Below are 20587 nucleotides of genomic sequence, written 5' to 3' on the forward strand. Positions count from 1 at the left end.
GATAGCTTTGTTGAATAGAGTCATCTTGGTTGTATGTCCTTGCCTATCATGACTTTGAAAAGTTCTTTCCAGCCCTATCTTGCTGTCAAGGTTTCTTTTGAGAAATCAGCTGATAGTCTTATGGGGACTCCTTTGTAGGTAACTTTTCTTTTGTTGCTTTTAAGAATCCTCTCCTTATCTTTAATCTTGGGTAGTGTAATTATGATGTGCCTTGGTGTGTTCTTCTTTGGGTCCAAGTTCTTTGGGACTCTCTGAGCTTCCTGGACGTCCTGGAAGTCTATTTCCTGGGGAAGTTCTCCTTCATTATTTGTTCAAGTTTTCAACTTCTTGCTCTTTCTCTTCTCCTTCTGTCACCCCTAATTTGGATGTCGGAACGTTTAAAGATGTCCTGGAGGTTCCTAAGTCTCTCCTCATTTTTTGGATTCTTATTTCTTCATTCTGTTCTGCTTGAGTGTTTCTTCCTTCTGACCTACACCATTGATTTAAGTCCCGGTTTCCTTCCCATCACAGTTGGTTCCCTGTACATTTCCCTTTATTTCACTTAGCATAACCTTCATTTTTCCCTCTAATTTGTGACCATATTCAACCAATTCTGTGAGCATCCTGATTACGAATGTTTTGAACTATGAACCTGATAGGTTGGCTATTTTTTCATCACTTAGTTGTATTTTTTCTGGAGCTTTGATCTGTTCTTTCATTTGGGTCATTTTTTTTTTTTGGTCTCAGCAGCATGCCTGTTATGTAGTAAGGGACGGAGCCTTAGGTGTTCACCAGGGCAGGGCAGGGCAACCCACATAGCTGTGTTGTGAAGCTGTATGTGGGGGAGGGGTCCAAGAGGAAACAATGCCGCTTGCTCAGCTCTCTTCTGGTTTTCAGTCACTTTCCCCACTATTCCCAAGCAAATTGGGCCTTTCTGGTGCTGATTCCCAGATGGGTTGGTTTGTGTATGTTCTAGGACCTAGCAAACTGTCCTGTGAGGCAGGGAGTTTCTCCCCCTGCCACAACCTCCAGACGTCTTATAGCCAGAGGTTTTGAGGCTTTATTTCCCAACGCTGAAACCCTGGATTGCTCTGTCTTGCTGCGTCTTGCTCCCTGGTTGTTCTTCCACGTTATCTGCATGCAACTGTGGGACCATCTGGTCCACCATCCACCCCCTTGCTGTGGTCCACTCCTCCTACCAGTCCACCCCTCCTACCAGTCTGACTGAATGTTTCTTTTTTAACTACTTGGTTATCAGACTTCTATACAATTCAATTTTCTGGCAGTTCTGGTTATTTTTTGTTTTTAAATTTGTTGTCCTTCTTTTGGTTGTGTGAGGAGACAAAGTGTTATGTTCTTATTTTCTATGATTTGACCAAAATGGTACACTGAGAATTTTCTATTTGATTGTTTTGACTTTGCATTTTTTTCTTTACTTTAGATACTACTCAATATTCTGTTCTTAGATTCATGTAATGGAATTTAGATTCATCCTAGAGATAATTTTTTACCAGACATAAAAGGGTATTAACTTTGTCTAGATTATGAAGAGACATATTTTGGCCTAGTTGCTTTGGGTGGGGTATAGGCAGTTTTTTCTCTGTATTCACATACAATAATGTCAAGACTGTGTCCATTAGGAAAATATTTATGATAATAGATGAAATAAACACTAGATATTTAGTTATGCTCTCTTCCTGCCTAGCACCACTATACATTCCACGAGCATGGTTCTAATGCTGGTATTTCTTTATTCACGATGTTTTCATGCAGTCAGTAATGATGGGCCTCTGTGAAGTGGGAATAGGAAGGGCAGGCTTATACAGGGAAGATAACCATTATTTTTTTTCCACCCTGTGTATGGTTTGATTTTTATTTTCATGTGCATTTAGAATTAAATATGCCTTGTAAAAATGTGATTTCATATTGCTCATAAAGTAAATACAGACATTTAACATTCTTCATGTTCCATTCCAAACTTCCTTTGGGTTTTCACCTCCAACCAAATTATCCTTTACGCCATCCATACGACTTCCCTTAAATTTGTTTTTCTGCCTTAAGCACCCTGTAAAGCTAAGTGCAGTTCCCACCTATGAAAACTTCTTCAGCTCCCTTCATAGCAAGTACCTCTTTCTTACCTCACTGCCTTGCAGTGCCAAATACCTGTATACCTGTATAGCACTTAATCAGGGTCCACCTTTTGTTAGGGTTAGTTATTTGTACGTCTGGTTTTCCCGTTAGATTTTGGGACCTAATTATTTAGTTTTTTATTATCTCCTTTAGTACAAAGTAAATGCATACAATGAGTGTTTCTTGAGTTGAACCCTTATAGATTGTTCAGTATATGCACTCCTTCATTTAATTCTCCTGCAGAGATACTGCGTAGTAATTCAGCTGGAATTAGTAATATGTTAGACTGTTCTACACTTACCCACTATTTTCTGAAGTATAAGAATTATTTCTTTGCTACTTACTATCTCATGGTGCAGAATACAAAAAGAACTGCACAGGTAGTCATTTTTCACTATATTTTCATCTATTATATAACTTTGATGATTATGTAACCTTATACTTAGGGAAGAGTATTTTTTTAAATAATGCTTTTTTTTCTTTGTAGGTTACTTCCTCAGAATGTTGGCCTTCTCTATGTTGGAGGTTATGAAAGACCTTTTGCACAAATTAAGGTATGATCGTTCATTTGCTAGTATACTTTTCATACATGTAGTTCACTTGTCCAGAACCCACCAAAAATTTGCAAATAACCATCAACATATCAAATATATTATAATTGTAAACTATTAACTTTATTTGCTTTTGCATATCTCTGCTGAAGAAGTAACTCAGTTTTGTAAAGAATTATTTAAATATTTTTGCCCATAATAGAATTGGTTTTTAATGAAAACACTTAAGTGATTGGTTAAAAAAAAAATAAAGTTCAGAGCCACTAATTAATCTTTTAGATTAGCCTTTTTGCCCTTAAAAAATGTTGGCAGTTTATTGAGAAGTAATTAACATAAAAAACTGTACATACATAAAGTGTATATAATTTGATAAATGTTCATATGCTTACATTTCCGAAACCATCACCCCAAAAGTTTTACTGTGTTTCTTTGAAATTGTACCCACTCCCCTGCCTTTCCTTTTTCCCTTTCAGTCCTCAGGTGACCACTGATGTGATTTGTGGTCATTATAGATTAATGTATTATCTTAATGCATTAATTGTCTTAATTTATTTGCAGACTTTTATGTAAGTGAAACCATATAGCATTCCGTGCCCCACCCCTCCTGGTTTCTTACACTCGACATAATTATTGTGGGATTCATCCACAGTGTTCCACTTTATAATAATTCATTCTTTTTTTTATTGCTGAGTAGTACTTCATTAAATGGTTAGAACACTATTTCTTTATTTTTATACCTGTTGATGGACACTTGCGTGTTTCTGCTTTTTGGCTATTTAAAATAAAACTGCTGTGAACATGTGTATATAAGTCTCTGTACAGATACACAGTTTCATTTATCTTGGGTAAACACCTAAGACAGGAATGGCTGGCTGCCAATGTATTTTCTTACCAGCGAGATGTACAAGTGGTAGTTTCTTCACATCCTCATCAATATTTGATATGGTCAGTCTTTTTAAATTTAGGCATTCTTACAGGTATATAGTGGTATTTCCTTGTAGTTTTAATGATTCATAATGTTGAGATTCTTCTCGTGTGCTTATTTGCCATCTATATACATCTCTAGTAAAATGTGTTCAAATCTTGCCATTTTAAACTGAGTTTTTTGTTTTTTTACTGTTGAGTTGTGAGTGTTCTTCATATGTTGTAACTTTAAGTTCTTTATCACATTTACTCCGAATTATGGCTTGTCTTTTCATTCTCCAAACAGGGTTCTCAAAGAGCAGAGTTTCTTAATGTCGATGAAATAAATTTACTAGCTTTTCTTCATGGCTCGTACTTTTGGTTTTGACCTAAGAAATATTTGCCTAATCCAAAGTCACAAAGATTTTTTTCTCCTATATATTCTTCTAGAATCTTTATAATTTTAGGTTTATAATCTATATGAGTTAATTTTTTATGTATGATTCATATTTCAAGGTATGGAGGATTGTAATTTCTTCTCTTTACCTTTTTCAGGGCATATGGATATCTAAGTTGTTCCAAAACCATTTGTTAAAAGAACACTTTTCTACCACTGAATTACATTTTCATCTTTGTTGAAAATCAGTTACCCGTAAATATACATGTGAGTCTGTTTCTGACTCGTTATTCTTTTCCACTGACCTGTGTGTCTGTCCTCCCACCAGTCCCACACTGTCTTGATTCGTGCAGCTTTATAGTAAGTTGTGCAGAGTCAGGTAGTGGTATTCTTCCAACTTTGTTCTGTTTTGAAAGTTGTTTTGGCTCATCTAGGTTCCTTTAACTTCCATGTGAATTTTGGAATCATCTTGTCAATTTCAGTAAAAATGCTTGCTAGAATTTTTATTTGGATTTATAAATCAATTTCAGAAGAAATGACATCTTAACAACATTGAATCTTTTGGTTCATGATGACTACATATTTTCCCATTTATTTAGATCTTTAATATATCTGGCAATATTTGTTGTTTCCATGTATTGGCCCTGGTATTTAAAGATAAATTTACCTGTAAATATTTTATATTTGTGATCCTGTTATACAAGTATTTCAATTTTTGCACTGCTAGTATATAAAGATGATGAAATTTTGTTTAAATCCTACAGTTTTACTATACTCTATCAGTTCTGATAGCTTTTTCCATAGATTTCATAAGATTTTCTATGTAAGTGATCATATCATCTAATAAGGACAGTTTTTCCTTCTTTTTGTCTGATTTGCATGCCTTTTATTGCTTTTTCTTGCTCTATTACACTGGCTAAAACCTACAGTACAGAGATGAATGGAAATTATGAAAGCAGACATCCTTGCCTTATTCCTGATTTTAGAAAGCATTCAATCATTCATCAAAAATTGTTTTGTAGTAATATTAGTTGAGGGTTTATTGTAGATTCCATCTAGGCCTTCCTGCAAGAAGTGGGAGTAATATTATGAATGTTCAAGTAATGAAAAGAAAGGCTTGTGATCATCTTTTTTCTTTGTTATAACTTTTTGTTTTTTTGGCAGGTCTGTACAGTTTGTTGGTTTGGGTTTCTTTTTTGTTTATTTAGTTTTCTAATTTTTCTTCACATTTTTTCTTGGCTGCATGAACTACTTTTCTCCTATTTATTTGAGAGGTATGAGTTTAAATTCCTTTCCACTGCATATATTTTTATGGTTTGAGACCCACGAATTTTTCAGAATAGACTGAGCCTGAATAGAACATTCAGGATACTTAATACTGAGGAGGTCTTGTCACATTATTGACATTTTAAATGAAAAAATCTCAGTTACCATAGCATCAGCACCTCTTTAATAAAATACCTTCATTAATGCATCTTAAATCAAAACACTCTAAAAAGTCCATCATCAGAATCTTAATTTGTAGACTTTTCTTAAACTTTTCTGATTCCTTAATGACAAACATTTAGATAAAGTATTTTTATTCTATTTTTAATATACCAGGAACATGAATGAAGTTGGCAAGAGTCTTTTCATAAATATCCCTCACTATTCTGTTGACTACATTCATTGTATAGCCAGGAATTCTAATAAGTTTCAGCAGGAACATTTTTGAAACCTCAGGTTTTTTTCCCCACTGTCCACTGGTTTGGAAAATCCTGTTTTTTCATATTAAAAATGAAATAACTAAAAAATGAGAGGTATACCTGATATATTTAGGGAAGTGTAGAATTTGTTCATGTGTGTGTTTTACATGTTTTTCCCAAGCCCTAGTCTAAGTGTGTGTATGAGGGTAATTTCTCCATCCCTTACCTGATTCATTAACATAGCATTTTCTTTATGCAGGCCTTTTCTAACAAGCCCAGTGACAGAAGCCAATTCTTTGTCAGCCCTCTCTGCCTGGGATAATCAACTCAGTAGAAAATGTCCATTATTTTAGGGCATCTGTTCCTTTAATGTTGCTGTGGGAAAGATTTCTCTCGTACACTGTGGAAGGATTTCTTATCCTTCATAATTATTCAGGTTTTTTTCATAATTCCTATGGTTCTTTTGAATATGCTGTATGGATTTCTACTTTATTAGATACTTATAAGTTAACTGAAGGACAATAAAAAGATCATACTCTAGATGCTTTCGATTAATCTAGAAATTTAAAGCTCATTTCTGCCTTTGCCTTGTATCTCACTTTTTTCAGACATGATATACCAGTGTTTGCTATATCCATTTTTCCCCATTAAACTAAATGTAAAGATACTATGTTTCTTGTCATAGACATCAGATATAACCTTTGATAAACAGAAAATGCTTTTCTTAAGGAATAGTGGTTGTTGAAATTTTTTGAATAAATTAAGGTAGGAAATTGGTCACCTGACTATTTAGGAAAAGGAACTCTCATGCATTAACACACAAGACTAAATATGAATGACTGAGTGTTAGAGGCTCTGTTTGTTAAAACAACATGTTACAATTATATTTTTGAAAAGGAACTCTATTTTATAGAGATCAAAAAGAGAAAAAAACAAAAAGGCTAATAGATATTTAGACAAATGTTAAGGTCATTCATACATTTGCTGTAAGTCATCAGGAAGTTCTTGTTTTAAAATAAACCCAGCCCTTTATAACCCTTTCACCCAAGGCAGTGACTCTGTTGTCACTTCACTGATCTCTTTGAGAATCCCGTGAATTTACACACACACACACACACACACACACACACACACACTTTTACTTATGATTTCAGAGGGTACAGAGACCTCACTGAAGTGCATTAAGAACCCTAAAAAAAAAAATAAAACATGTTTTCCCAAATCTTACTCTTAACCATGAAGGAATTGAAATTTTAAGTTTTTAGGGCAAATTTGTCATTTGAAAAGCTTGATTTTGAACGTCATATTTTGAACCTGCATGATGATTCTTTTGGTTTGTCCTAAAACTAGGATTAAATTAAATGGAACACTGGTCGTATGATAATGAGCTGTAATATAGAGTAAGAAAGGAAGTGCCTCACATCCGTAGCTGTTGTTTTGTGGTAGAAATGAAGCAGATTTCGCCCTCATTCAAGACTGACTTCATTCAACTTTATTGAGATATTGATTCTAAATGTACTGGACTGTATGAGACTTAGGCTTTTCTTAAGAGCTATGATTTATTATACCTTTATTTGCAGTCTTTGAAATTAAAAAGGGAAGTTCTGATGAAAACTAAATTTTGTTTAATTCCTATTTCTTTGCTTTCAAGCTGTCAGAAGTTTTTCAGAATTCTTTTATTTAGGAGAGGAAGTTGTTTCTGTATATCTTTGAAAAGTACCTTTACTTATGTGTGTATATATATATATCTACTATTATTCATAATTTATTTTTGAAGACATTCAGGTTTAAGCAATACTTGACATTTTAGACCCATTTTTCTGTGTTGTTTTTTAGAGCATTTTGTAGTCTAGTAAATACTAACGCTGTTCTCATAGGTTTCTAGTCCTGGAGGCTTCACTTAGCAGCCAGATTCCATGAAACCAAGAGGGACTGAAGCCTGTCAACATCACTTTTAATCTACTCAAGGGCTGTTATGGAAAGTCTCAAGGCCACAGGGCTGCCGGCCCTGCAGGGCTTGGTATTAGTTGCCTCTTGCAGTTCTGACAGCCCGAGAAGAGTGTGTGACTGTGAGGCTGAGTCAGACAGCTTCTACTCTGACACTGCCGAACAGCTAAGAAATGTCTTATGTATTTTAGCTATGAATTCCATGCAGCAATCATGTGAAAAGTAAGGAATATAACTGTTATTCTGAGATAGTTATTTTTAATCAGTATAGTAGTTTTCCTTACCCATGGGGGATATGTTCCAAGACCCTGAGCGGATGTCTGAAACCACAGATAGTACCAAACCCTCTGTACACTGTATTTTTTCCTACATATACATGCATGTGATAGAAATAGATTTATAAATTAGGTACAGTAAGAGATTAACAGTACAAAACTTACGTGAATGTGGTCTCTTTTAAAATATCTTACTGAACTCCACTCACCTTTCTTCAGATGGTAGGAGGTGATAAAATGCCTATGTGAGTAAAGGTTACTTGAACACAAGCAATGATTTTCTGTTTAATAACTGAGAGGCCTACTAAGTGACTAATGGGCAGGTAATATACACAGAGTTGGATACATTGGACAAAGGGATGATTATGTCTCAGGTGGGACAGAGTGGGAAGTTGCAAGATTTCATCATGCTACTCAGAATCACTTGCAATTTAAAACTTATGAATTGTTTATTTCTGGAATTTTCCATTAATATTTTTGAAGTTGGGTTGACTGAGGGTAACAAATCATGGATAACAAAGCTGTGGATAAGACAGACCACACTATACCCCAAAGGTGTTCTCTGCCTCAGCCTGTCCCTGCGGAGAGACTAGGCACCATTAGTCTCAGTCTCATGCGATCAGCTTCCTGAGCTTGAGTTTTTAAAAATCTCTTTACAGTCAAGGAAATAGGATTGGTGTTTGCATTCTTAGGCATATGCAATAGATATAAGGCAATAATGATTTCTTGTTTATTTTTGAAATTATATTAGAAAACTTACCAAATCATCCCTCAGACTTTTTTCTATTAAAATAGAGTAGAATATTTTTCCTTTAAGGTATAATGAGCTCAGATTGCTATTTATTACTTAAAAATGTTGTGAAGCTGACTAATAACTTATTCAGTTTTCATTCTTAGGGTAAATTAAGTTTAATGGTAAACTGAGGTTTTTCTGTGAAATACTGAAAAATAGGAAATCTGGTTTGTGCTTTTACTATCTTATAGGAATGACTTAACATCCATATTTTACATCTCTAAAATATCTGAAGTAATTCATTAGATAAAGATGCAGTCCCTAGGACTTAGTATTCTAGTTTAGCAGCTTACAGACTTAACTATGACTTGTGGGAATGTAAGAAATGTTTTTTCATAAAGATCCAGTACACATACTTGGTTTGCATATACAAAATGTAAACCAAAGTTTCAGAATAAGTGTGATGCAATAGCTGTATTTTCCATTCTGCTCTGTTTATTTTTCAGTTCGTTTGACTTTTAAATGCTAGTCTCAACCCACTAAATATACTTTTCTCTTGGAAAATGGGTCACGACTCACAGCTTGGCAGACACTGCTGCAGGGTAGAACTTGTCCAGCTAATGCTGCCATATGCTTCTGGCAGGAAGGAGAATGCCACATTTACGCAGTGCAGATGATAGCGGGAGCTGTCCTGCCCCTGAGTCTGTGATAGCCCTTGAAGTGGCTTTGGAGTGGAAGGGAGTGATGAGATGTCAGTTCCTGGGAAGGGGGAGGAGGGCAGTATAGAAAGGGATAAATGGAAAATGAATTAAGATGGTTTATAGAGCCAAAGAAAGCTTTTTTTTTGTTTTAAAAAAATCCTAATTCTCAAGAACAGAAGGGAGCCTTCCACGCCTACTCTGTCTTCCAAATGATTCTGTGTATTTTGAGGGTAGAGAAAGAATTAAAGAAAGGTAAGATCTCTCCTAGATGAAAAAAAATAGAAAGAAATGGAGATGAGTGAGAAACTGAGAGGAAACAGTGGAATTAGATATAGATTTGCGTGACATATTTTTATGGCCAAATTTTCTGTAGTACTGTAAATTAAGAGGCAAGTTTTCAGTGTTTTAAATTGCAGTAATAAGGGTGGATGTGATTATTTCTTTGTGGAATACAGACACAAAAAGCAAAATAAATAAACACCCTTTAAAAAATACTTTAAAAATTAATTTTATTTCTAATTTAAGATTGTGATTGTAAATTATTAATATCAGCTTTATTTGAAATGCTGGTTTTTGTGAATATATTACTTGGAGAACATTTTAAATATAGTCCTCAAATTAATTTCAATTAAGAAAGTTAGCATTTTTCTTAGCTGAAAATTACAATAAGTTTCCATCTTTCTTGAACTAGGCACTTTATTGAAAAATATTAGAAATTATTTTAGCATATTATAATTTTTAAAAAATAGACAAACTGAGTTCTTGTTAAACATAGTTTGGAAAGAAAAAGAATAAACAATTTTTATGTAATTTTGTAATGTTATCAAAAAAGTAGATGGTGTCATGCCTACTTAGGTGTTTATAATGCATGACCCTCCTATTTTGGTGAAAGGAAATAACATCCCTTTGTGTTTTTCCTACCAATATTTTATTTCCAAAAAGAAGTAGTTTTCCGACTTGAATGTCAAAGGCACTGATAACCATGTAAATATAAAAGATCATATCTAAAATGCCTGTTGCTGAAGTCATATTTCTGACAATGCCACACTTTCTGATCTAGATTTATATTAGACACCTGCGAGTTATATATATTTTATTTTATTCCCACAGAAGGAGAAAAATAATTTCTTCAGTAAATAGTCAGTTATGAAGGAATATTCACACATCCCCTTGCCTAATAAAATTTTAAAATGACATTTTAGATTACTTGACTATCCAGAATTTTTTCTCAATAGATTGCAATATTTTAGAATCAGATTTGACTTTCTAAGTCTTAGTTGATAAAAACAAGTTATCTAGTGAAAAATTCATTTAATGTAAAACTTGTGTTTTGATCAAAGGAGACTGAAACTTTGAAAAGCAAATAAAAATATTTAACTTTAATGTATCCCTAATGTATAATAATTTTAAATTTTTTATCATCAGATGTTGTGAACATATTGCTATCTCTTTGGATATTTTATCTTTTTTTCTTTGTTAGTAATTGAAAACTTCATGACATGAAGAAGGATAATCTATTTAAAAGCAAAATGTGAACATTACAGTTAGTATTATTATCAAGCAGAAAGATATACCTGTAATGGCCAGCATTTGCTGAGTACTAATTTTAGGCATCCTGTGCAGTGTAGCTGCCCTTAGCATCTTCCAGCTTGATAGGAAGACATGCGAGACTGAATGACAAACCCAAGGTTATACTGCCTACAGGTAGTATTGTCTCCTATGGAGTATTAGTTTAGAGTGTAGTATTTAGTATATACTAGTTACTCTTTCTGTTGCATTTTTACCATGTGCAGTTATTATAGTCCTTGAAGCCCTTCTGAATTTTGCTTGCACAGTAGGCCAAAATTATCCCTGCAGTCCACACACTACTAGTTAGGACAACGACTGCACTAAATGGCGTGACCGAAGGGAATGTGGTTCCACCACAGGGATTAGGATAGTCACTGCGGTTTGTTTATGCGAAGAGATGTGGGTATAAAGAGCTCAGTTAAAATCTCACCTCTGCTACTTATTTAGTCTGTGTCGAATGTTTATGTTCATCGATTCTTAATGGCAAGAGCTGACAGTTCTTTTATTGGAAACATTTGTGAATCTCTGAGATGTTAAAAGGCTCTTAATTACAACAAAAAAACAGAACATTTTCTCTCTTTTTCCCAGAGCATCTATTTTGAAGTTTATTGTGTCATATACTTTTCCTCGGCCATCGTTTTTTTTTTTGAAAGACCAATACTATTTATTTTTCTTTGGTATTAAATGCTTTTTGTTTTACTGTTATTCTTTGTATCCAAGAGATTTGGGTGAAAGTATTGTATAGTTACTAATTTGAAACAGTCTCTAGAAATCTACTTTACTTCTTTAAGAAATTAGGTATATAAACAAATCGCCTGAACATTTTGGGTGCTCTGATTAGCTCAGAAAGGTGTGGCAGCTTTGCTAGGTACAGTGAAAAATAGTTTCTCATAGGACTGATTTTAGCCGCAAAAAGGAATTACAATAAATTGCCTGAAGAAGAAACATATTTTTTTAAGTTTCAGGATAAGCATGTTAGTTACATAGCAGTAGGGTAATTGGATGATGAAAAAGGCAGTGACTGTGAGAATAAGCCAAGATGTTCTCATAGTAGTTCTGGTTTAGCAAAAGCATGAACGAGGCAAGGCAACATGCATGGGATATGGTCATTAGATGTCACAATGTGGAGACTTTTGGTTAGGAATGAAGTCACACAAGGGAAATACAGAGATTGTGTTAGTGAGGGTGAGTCACTTTCAGTGATGAACTGTCCCTTGCTGTTAAACACAGCTAAAAGATACAGACACCCAAGCTCTTGTAGTAGTCATTCACACTGAGTAAAGCCATAAGTCTGGTGAGGATTGTCAGATGCTTTCACCAGCCCGAATGATTTATTAAACCAGAAGAATCATGAAAAATTATAGTTTGGGAGGAAAAAGTGAAGATAAGTCTATTTTTTTTTGAGTGCCACACATTCTTGGCAGAGTTCCAGATGTCCTTGAAAGATCCACTTTTCTTGAGGCCAGGTCCTTGCTTTTGTTCTGTTCCGTTGCTTAGGGCAGTTGATACCTGCCTCGTCTGTGGACTTGAAGTAGACCTACACCACTTTCCTCTGCAAAACTTTCCACTCTTTGATGAGTCTCTGTTTTCAGCATCTTGACATTCACATGAATTCAGGCTCCTGCTTAATTCGTGTGCCTTCAGAATCTGTCATAAGTTTGACATTAGTTTGGTTTTTTTTTTCATTATTAAATTATCACCAACAGTGGCTTCCTGTTGCCCTCTGTAGCAAATGTAAATTCCTTTCACCAACCTTTCCCATCCCATGGTACCCTTTTTCCCCTAACCCCCTCTCCTCTTTAATGTGTATAGTTCCCTATTCCCTTGATTATACATACTATTTCCCTTGTTCATTATATACATCAAGACTTACCTGATAGTCGGAAGAAACAAACATTACATATATATGTACAAGGTATTTTGGTGGACCCTGGGGTTAGAAAGATTATTAAGATATTTTATTTGTCCCCACCTTATTTGTAGTATGATTGGAGAGATGGAAAAAATCTCTTTGCAAAAATATATCTGGCACCACAAGTTAGAATGTGATGTGTCAGATACTTGGAATTAGCTATAAATGTCAAAAGCTGAGGAAGAACTATGGACTGGGGCAGCTGAGGTAGGATGCACAAAGGAAATAAGAAGGGTGTTTTCCTACCAGTCAGGGAGGGCAGTGGAAGGTTTTGGGGGGTGGGGCTGGCGGATGGAGGAGAAAGGAAGAGGCAGATTGCCTTCTTCTGTTTGTCCTCTCTAGGGATAGAGGTTGCCAGGTGCTTTAGGAAAACAGGAAATGTGAAGGGTGGAACTATAAAGCTTGCCTTGGACACAAGAGTGAAGGTTTTTGTAAGGAAGTAGTAGGAGAGATGATTGAAGAGGTAAATTGGTGTTACAGAGAATTTAAAAAAAGCAAAACTATACGATCACTTTAAGAATTTTTAAGTTGGAACTAGGGAGCCATAATACCTTTTTAGAGAAATATCAACATTTTAGGTAAGAACCAAGCTGAGCATAGAACAGACATTTTCTTAATAATTCATACTGTTATTTCAGATGGCTTCTTTGGGCCCCAGGTAAAGAAACTAATAATAATGGTCACTGACATGGGCAATAACAGAATGGTCCTGGATTCTGAAAGTCGTAACTGTCAGGTGGTAAACTATTTTTATGTCTTCTTATTATTTGAAGTGTTTGTTTCTGAGAGAAACAAAGAAGTGGAACTAATATAAAAACAGTTCAAATTAATGTTTCCATTTGTTTTTTCTGACATTCGGTTGCTGCTCAAGTTGAGCTATTATTCGTGCCAGGAAGGGAATGCACTTCAGAACCTTTCTTAATGTGGCTAATTATATCTTTGAACCTGACCGTGGAGAACATGGGAGAGCCTGCCTTTCTGTAGTTTTTTCAGTTATTTTCACCTGTGAGTGTGTTAAGATTAAACCTATTTTTCACAGAATTGTGTGCTAGATAAAAAACAACAGATTGATTGGCTCACGTTTGTTTAATGCAAAATTTTATTGTGAGAAAGAAATCAGTTCATCACATCCTTCTCTCCACCAAGGGTGATAACTAATTACCCTTTGTTATTTCCTTCACAGCTTCTTCAGTTATCTTCAAAAGTATGACTTTAAACGTGTAGCATCAGGAAACCGAGTAAAAAATAAATAATTATTAATAAGCAGTACATAAATAAATCTAAAAACCTAGCTCCCATAGTGTCCCATTACTGTTGAACATTCCTGTCAGTGTTTCTGCAGGGTAACCTGGAAGCCAAAACCTCACCCTGGCTGTATGCTAATACTACCCGATAATAGAATTTGCATATTTCTAGTTTGATGTATATTCTTCCTTTGGGAACTAACCTTTGATTTTATTTTCAGTTACATATTTGTGTTAAGATCAATGATTATTTTAAAAGCTTATCTTTGGCATAAATGGAATTGTAATATAAGACTTTAATTGTACTAGCTGTAGAAAACAAGGTATTTTTATAAAGAGCAAAAGAAATAATTTTTATTGACCACATATTATGTACACAGGACATATTATCCCTCCTTATATTTCTGACATTTTGTAAATATTAGTTAGATGAGAAATTGAGACATAGAGAAGTTCAGTAACTTGTCCATGCTTGTGCAGCCAGTAAATGCTACATTTGGGATTGGACCCCAGGGTTTCTCACTTGCTAAGCCCACTCTCTTTGTTCTTACACCAGTGTTTTGGATAAATACTGCTGATGTAAATTTTTTATCCAAGAATGTTGAGCAAGTATTTTAAGGGAGTCAGCCCATACAGCAATGCATTAAAAAAAAAAAGCTATAGAAATGTAAGACAGTTAAAAACTTTAGTTATATTATTATAATTTAATGCAATATTTCTTTCCCATGTAGCTTTTTTAAAGTAAATATTTATGTTCATGTTTTCCCTTTGATATATTAGAAGCATGTCTACCTTCTCAACATATTCTGCAGTATATACTCATGTAACTTTTGAGTCTCATCTTAGGCTTTTTGTCTAGGCTTTAATAAAGTGACAGCTTCAGGAATTTTTAATGTCTCTTAAGCCAGTTAGTGCCTCAGGAAGTGGCCTAAGATTACTGTGCTTTTGTGGGTGGTGATTTGCTGTGAGATGTCATTTTTCAAAACCAAAGTTGAGCAATTTCTTTCTTGTTGCTTCTTTTTTGTTTTTTTCTGCCAGTAAGTTAAGAAGTACCAAAAGGTATAGGGAAAATTAGGTAACTAAACATGTTGAATCAGTAGCCTTAATTTGCACCCAATTACATATATGCACGAACTTTGACCAGTGGGCCTAAAGGTGTTACTACATCCTCAGGGGAAAGTGTAGTACTGTACTTCACTGACATGGCCTCCCTCCCTCCCTTCTTCCCTTCCTTCCTTCCTTTCTTTTATGAGAGGGTGCTAATACTTCTGTTTTTCTTAAGGCAGTTCTACAGCACTGGCAGTGTTTTTTGTTTGTTGAAAGGGCCTTCAGACTAACCTTTATTTCTTTTAATTACATACACTGCTCTTGTGATCCTAAATATTTGAATGTGATTTTTACATGCAGGCTGGGTATGTGTGAATACATCCCCAAAGGCAAAAAGCACCAGCAGTTATGCTCAGAAAGAAGGTTCGTTTGCAGTGGTTCTTTCACTCAATGAGCCTGCTGCCTTTACTCAGTCGCCTTTTCTTGGCTGTGGCAGTGGCTGATGTCTCTGTCACTGCTGCTCACAGCCTTACCAAGTGATGTCAGACAGGTTTGAAACTTAAAATACTTTTTCCAATTTAACTTGCATGTGTGTATCTTTAAGTTTCTTGAATAAAATGACTAAACCAGTTCTGCTTTCTATGGTGTTTAGTCAGTGCCTTACAGGAATTTTCACTTTTGTCTAGCAGTCGCAGTACAGTGTAGTTTATAATCTATACTCCTCTTTTAGGTTCATCTGCAAATCGAGATAGGTTTAGCTCCAGCTCTGCAACACAGAACCTTTCTCTAGTGTTTGAGTACTTCTGGGACATGATCGTGGGGGCAGTGTAGTGCAGCCTCACTGGGGTCATCTCCAAGCAGACCCTCTGTAGATGTATTGTAAGCAGGGAGCTTTTCTACCCAACTGGAAACATGCTAATGGCAGATTCCAGGCACTCTCATAAAAGTAATGTATTATTATTAAGAGGAAACTCTTAAAGAGTGATTTTGTTTGTCTTATTTATGAGGACCCTTTCTGAATTTTATTTTGGGGGCTTACAACTTAAATATGTCATGGAGTTCTACTGAATAGACAAATAATATGGATTCAGAAATGGATCATCCATAATGTTGGAGCCGTTTGTGGTTATTTATCACCGTGGAGTAATTGTCTATAGGTGACTCAAATCTTTACCAGCTAATCCTTATTCTTAAATCTGTTTTGAATTTTCAAATGCCTACTGGCAATTACATTGCCTATTTCTTTGTCACTTCACATTCACTCATTTTTTGTTACTTATTCCTTAAATGAATATTTAAGGAATATTCAAGGAATATTTGAAGGAATATTCAAATAAATATTTAAGGAATACCTGCCATATGTTATGCATCATTCATTAAACTTTTGTTCACTGAGCCCCATTATGTGCCAAGTACTTTGATGGGCACTGGGGTTAGAGTAGTGTGAGTAAGACCGAAGGGGTTCCTGCCTTCCCGGAGCTTACTGTATAATGTACAGTTCTGCTGATTAAGTTCTTCAGGAGCGATGCCTGTAATGACCGGGAAAGTGAATGGAAGGGATTATTTGAATTGATGGCGAGGGTAGCTAGCCTTGTATAATGGGTCAAGGAAGACCTTCCCAATGATGTCACTTAATTCTTAAGCCAAGATTTGAAGGGCATGAAGAAGTTAGATGAGTGGGAGGAAGCTATTTGTACTCTGTGTCCTCAGTTTTCTCATTTATAAAGCAGGGATAGCAAGAGAAAGCAGAGCTAGTAATAGTAAAATTAGCTAATGCATATGAAACACTTAGAACAGTGCTTGGCCCTGAGTGTGTCTGCTGTCTTCACTACCTTTATCATCAAAGTCTTTCCAGGAACTTAAGATATATATATATACACACCATATACACAAATAGCAAAAAAGCAAATAATAATACAGAAGTAACCATAGAGAGGTATGAATCAATTTCTGGGAAGTAACTGTCCTTTCTTTTGGAAGTGATGTATGTTACTTGGCAAATACTCATATACTGCCTGTGAAATCCTATATTTGCCTGTATTCTTATTTACCTTCTAAGATTTTACTTCTGTATATCTTTGCATCTGAAACTTTCCATGTGTGAAGTGAGAAAGTGTATATCTCACAGATTGAAGTATATGAATAGCAGGTTCCCTGTATGTTAGTGAGTAGGCTTGGAAACCTATGAAATGTTTTTGGATTGCTTATACAAAAGCCTCATAACTTCTGGAGACTTTTCTTTTAATAAGACCACACACTTTAGGGAGACTCAGTATTGATTAAGAAATAAATTATGCCCTCTCTAAAATAAATAAAATAAATAAAATAAATAAATGAGCGTTTCTCATCAGGGATGCAGCATATGTTGATTCTACCAAATGTCTGTTTTAGTATTTTGCTGTAGTAAAGTAGCATTTTGACATCATTTTAAAAATGTATTACTATATTCAAGGGGAAAAATTAAGAATGAGAATCAAATTGATAATCATTTTCAATGTTTTTCTTTGTTTGACAGTAGCAAAAGTAGCATAATTCACTTATGCAGGTACAAAATGAGAAGCTCCCAGATAGCTACATATTTTAATAAGTTGAAGTTTTCAAACTGTTGCTAGCATTCTCTCTTGAGAGGAAACAGTTATTGTATAGCAGATAGCATGCTGTAGTTTTGAGAGAAGTGTATATTAAAAACATCTGTAAAAACAGGCAAGTGCCTCTGCCCAGCTGGTAGAAAGCAGTGTAAACATCTGAGCCACTAACACCTACGTATCTGATTTACTAAGAGAAAGGAAAATTAGTGAGCATTTTATTTGCTAGAATCTCTTGTTTTTATGTTTTAATATAGTACAAGGTGATTAAGATGTAAGGTTTTTTTGGTCTCAGCTTTAAAACATAAAAACATTCTTTTTAATGCACAGATGTTTTCCCCACAGTTAGGTGGAGTATTGAATTTATTATATCAAACAATCTTGTAGATTATATCATCCCCCCAAAAAGTAGATTCATGGATGTTTTAGTAAGGGCAGTCTTCAGAAATTTCCTGGTAATAGCTTTTTGCAGTGGCTTTTAATCTCTTAAAACATAAGGCTTATATGGGATGATGCATGAATTAATTTTCCAGCTTTTGACAAAAATTGAATCCTAAAACATCCACATACATGTGACAGTCACTTCTAGAGAGTAATTAGCTTGCTATAAATACGAGATTTCCTGTGAGAAAATTGCTCATGCTATGTAACCAGTAGGGGCATTTGGCAGATGAGAGAAAAAGTATTATCTTATCCAAAAGAATAGAACCCTTCAGTATTTCAGTTTGTTTTGGTTCATATGCTTTTCTGGCTTAGAGCAAACTCTAAGAAATGTGGTAGGATGGTGTGTGAGACATGCTTATGCCCTTTATGGGGTGTGGGATTAACTTTCATAATTAGTTTTTAGAAATCTTTATGGAAATTTTTTCATGAATCTATTAAAATGCATAAGGATGATTTGCTATTCAATTGAAAAGTAAACTAATCCCTGAACCTTAGGGAGGACTTTAGAATTAGAGACATCTGGTAGGATTCTCATCCAATTTATGGACTTTAGTGGATGTACCTTGTTTTTCATCTATAAAATGGGAATGAAAATGTCTGCTTCTTAGAGAAACTGTATTTGTATGGATAAAGCACCTAGCACAAAATACCCCACTTATAAAGGTTATGTTGAAAATTGGTGTTTCTTTCTACCCCGTCGCCCTCCCCCAAGGCATTTAATCAGCCATTACAAGTAGGGGTCTTATTCTTTCGTCATCTTGGGACCCAGATCATTAGGATTTGTACTTTTTCCTTTTCTCATTTTTCTTTCATTGAGAAGTTGTGGTATGGGAAACTAAGTGAACAAATAACTAAAATCATGGTTTTTTTTAAAAAACAAATAATTTTTGTTGTAGGGGACACGTGCTCCCTAGAACTTGGTGTGTGGCTGTGCTGCGCTCAGGAGCTCTTGTCTGTGCCGGCGTTCTAAGGAGGTGTGTGGAGCCCAGGCTCCTGTTTCAAAGCCAGGTTTTAGTTTGGTTTTAATGCATAAATAACCTCATGGAAGAGTTACCTTCTCCCATTTAGACTGATAAAACATAGAGTGAAAATAAGCCACATAGTGGTTTCATTTCCTACCGTTAATAGTTGGATGCTGAGGCATATATGGGATAAGTAAGAATGGACAATACAGGGTTTAGTTTCTTCACTTTGTTTAGTTTTATTTTCTTGTTTAAAATGGAAGTTGAAGGAAGGGGAATGAAAGAAAAATTCTTCTGTTTATATAATACATTATCATAATTTTCTTTATTAACTGAGTGCAGAATAATCCTAGGTAAAAATAGGAAAGCAGACTAACAGAGTTGCTCTCCCCTGATGTGTTCACATAGGTTAGCACATTCAGTCCCAGTAGCAGCCACCGGGCAGATCGGAACCTTGCTCTCCAGATGACATAGCTTAAGAACTGAGCAGCACCCACACCGCAGGGTAGCGTGGAGCCTGGCGGTTGTGCAGCATGGAGCACAGTGCACATGTGCTAAAGCACTTGATTCAGGATTTTAGTAGTTCCACCTACTCCAGAGTTCTTTATATTCTCTTGTAGTTGTTCTTAAATTGTCTCAATAATCTAGCAAAACGAGGACAATACTGCACTCAATTGTCTTTAAAGTGGATGGCTTGTAGCAATAATGTGAAGGAATAAAAAAGAGGCGTTGTGGAATATTAGAAGGGATATCTCAGGTGTGAGATTTGGGGTTCTCATCTTTGTCCTAAAACAGTTTCTTAAAATTAAAAGTGTTATTTCTTATTAAGTCATCCAAGATCCTTTCTAGTTTTGTTTTTTTTTTAAACTGAAACTGAAATACAGTAATTTGTGATTATTTGACTTTTAAGGATTTATAAAACAAAGGTGAAAATACTGAGTCAAATAAAATAGTAAATGTTTTGAGAATTTTGTTTGGATTGCATGGGTAAGAGCTGTGGATTTGGAAGAAGGTAAATTCAAAATCTTCAGTGACTGACTGACTGAATTTTGTCAACACTGTCTGTGACCTCATAGTAACATACATCTACTCCTCCTTGTAAATTTGATCTAGTTTACTGAAGGGTGATGTATTAATTAATAGTAATGAATTGGAACTACTCTACAACAGCCTTTCTCATAGAGCAGAATTAAGGATAAGTTAGGTCTATCAGAGGCTGCAACAATACTGACTTTCCTGAAAGAACCGGACTCACTCCAAGATACTCAGCAAATGTGTGTACCAAAGACAGAGGTCAGCCGAGGCCTCCCTCCTCATTTGGCAGGGCAGAGATTGCCCTGACCCTGAAAGCGCTGCGATGGTTTCTTTCTGCTACAAATACACTTCTCCCCCCAGATAGTGGTAGAGGAGACCTTTTTGGTTTATCAGAATATGAATGCACAATAAGGTGGAGAAATATTTATTGTATAAATGACCCATATCTCTTAAAAAGTAGAATGTGCCCCCAAGTCTCTACCGAACAG

General features: G+C 35.2%; 1 protein-coding gene across 6 annotated transcripts in view; it reads left to right on the forward strand.

Moving 5' to 3' along the window:
• The window catches only part of RNGTT (RNA guanylyltransferase and 5'-phosphatase), a 247508-nt gene that overhangs the window by 204939 nt on the left and 21982 nt on the right, over nt 1–20587 (forward strand). For all 6 annotated transcript variants that reach the window (XM_053664811.1, XM_053664814.1, XM_053664810.1 and 3 more), the window contains one exon: nt 2597–2663. In XM_053664811.1, the coding sequence (XP_053520786.1) occupies nt 2597–2663 (67 nt within the window). The remainder of the gene's footprint in view (nt 1–2596; nt 2664–20587) is intronic.

The sequence above is a fragment of the Artibeus jamaicensis genome, unplaced genomic scaffold (genome assembly GCF_021234435.1).
Source record: "Artibeus jamaicensis isolate MK-2021 breed Jamaican fruit bat unplaced genomic scaffold, CSHL_Jam_final contig_387, whole genome shotgun sequence".
In the NCBI taxonomy this organism is placed as follows: domain Eukaryota; kingdom Metazoa; phylum Chordata; class Mammalia; order Chiroptera; family Phyllostomidae; genus Artibeus; species Artibeus jamaicensis.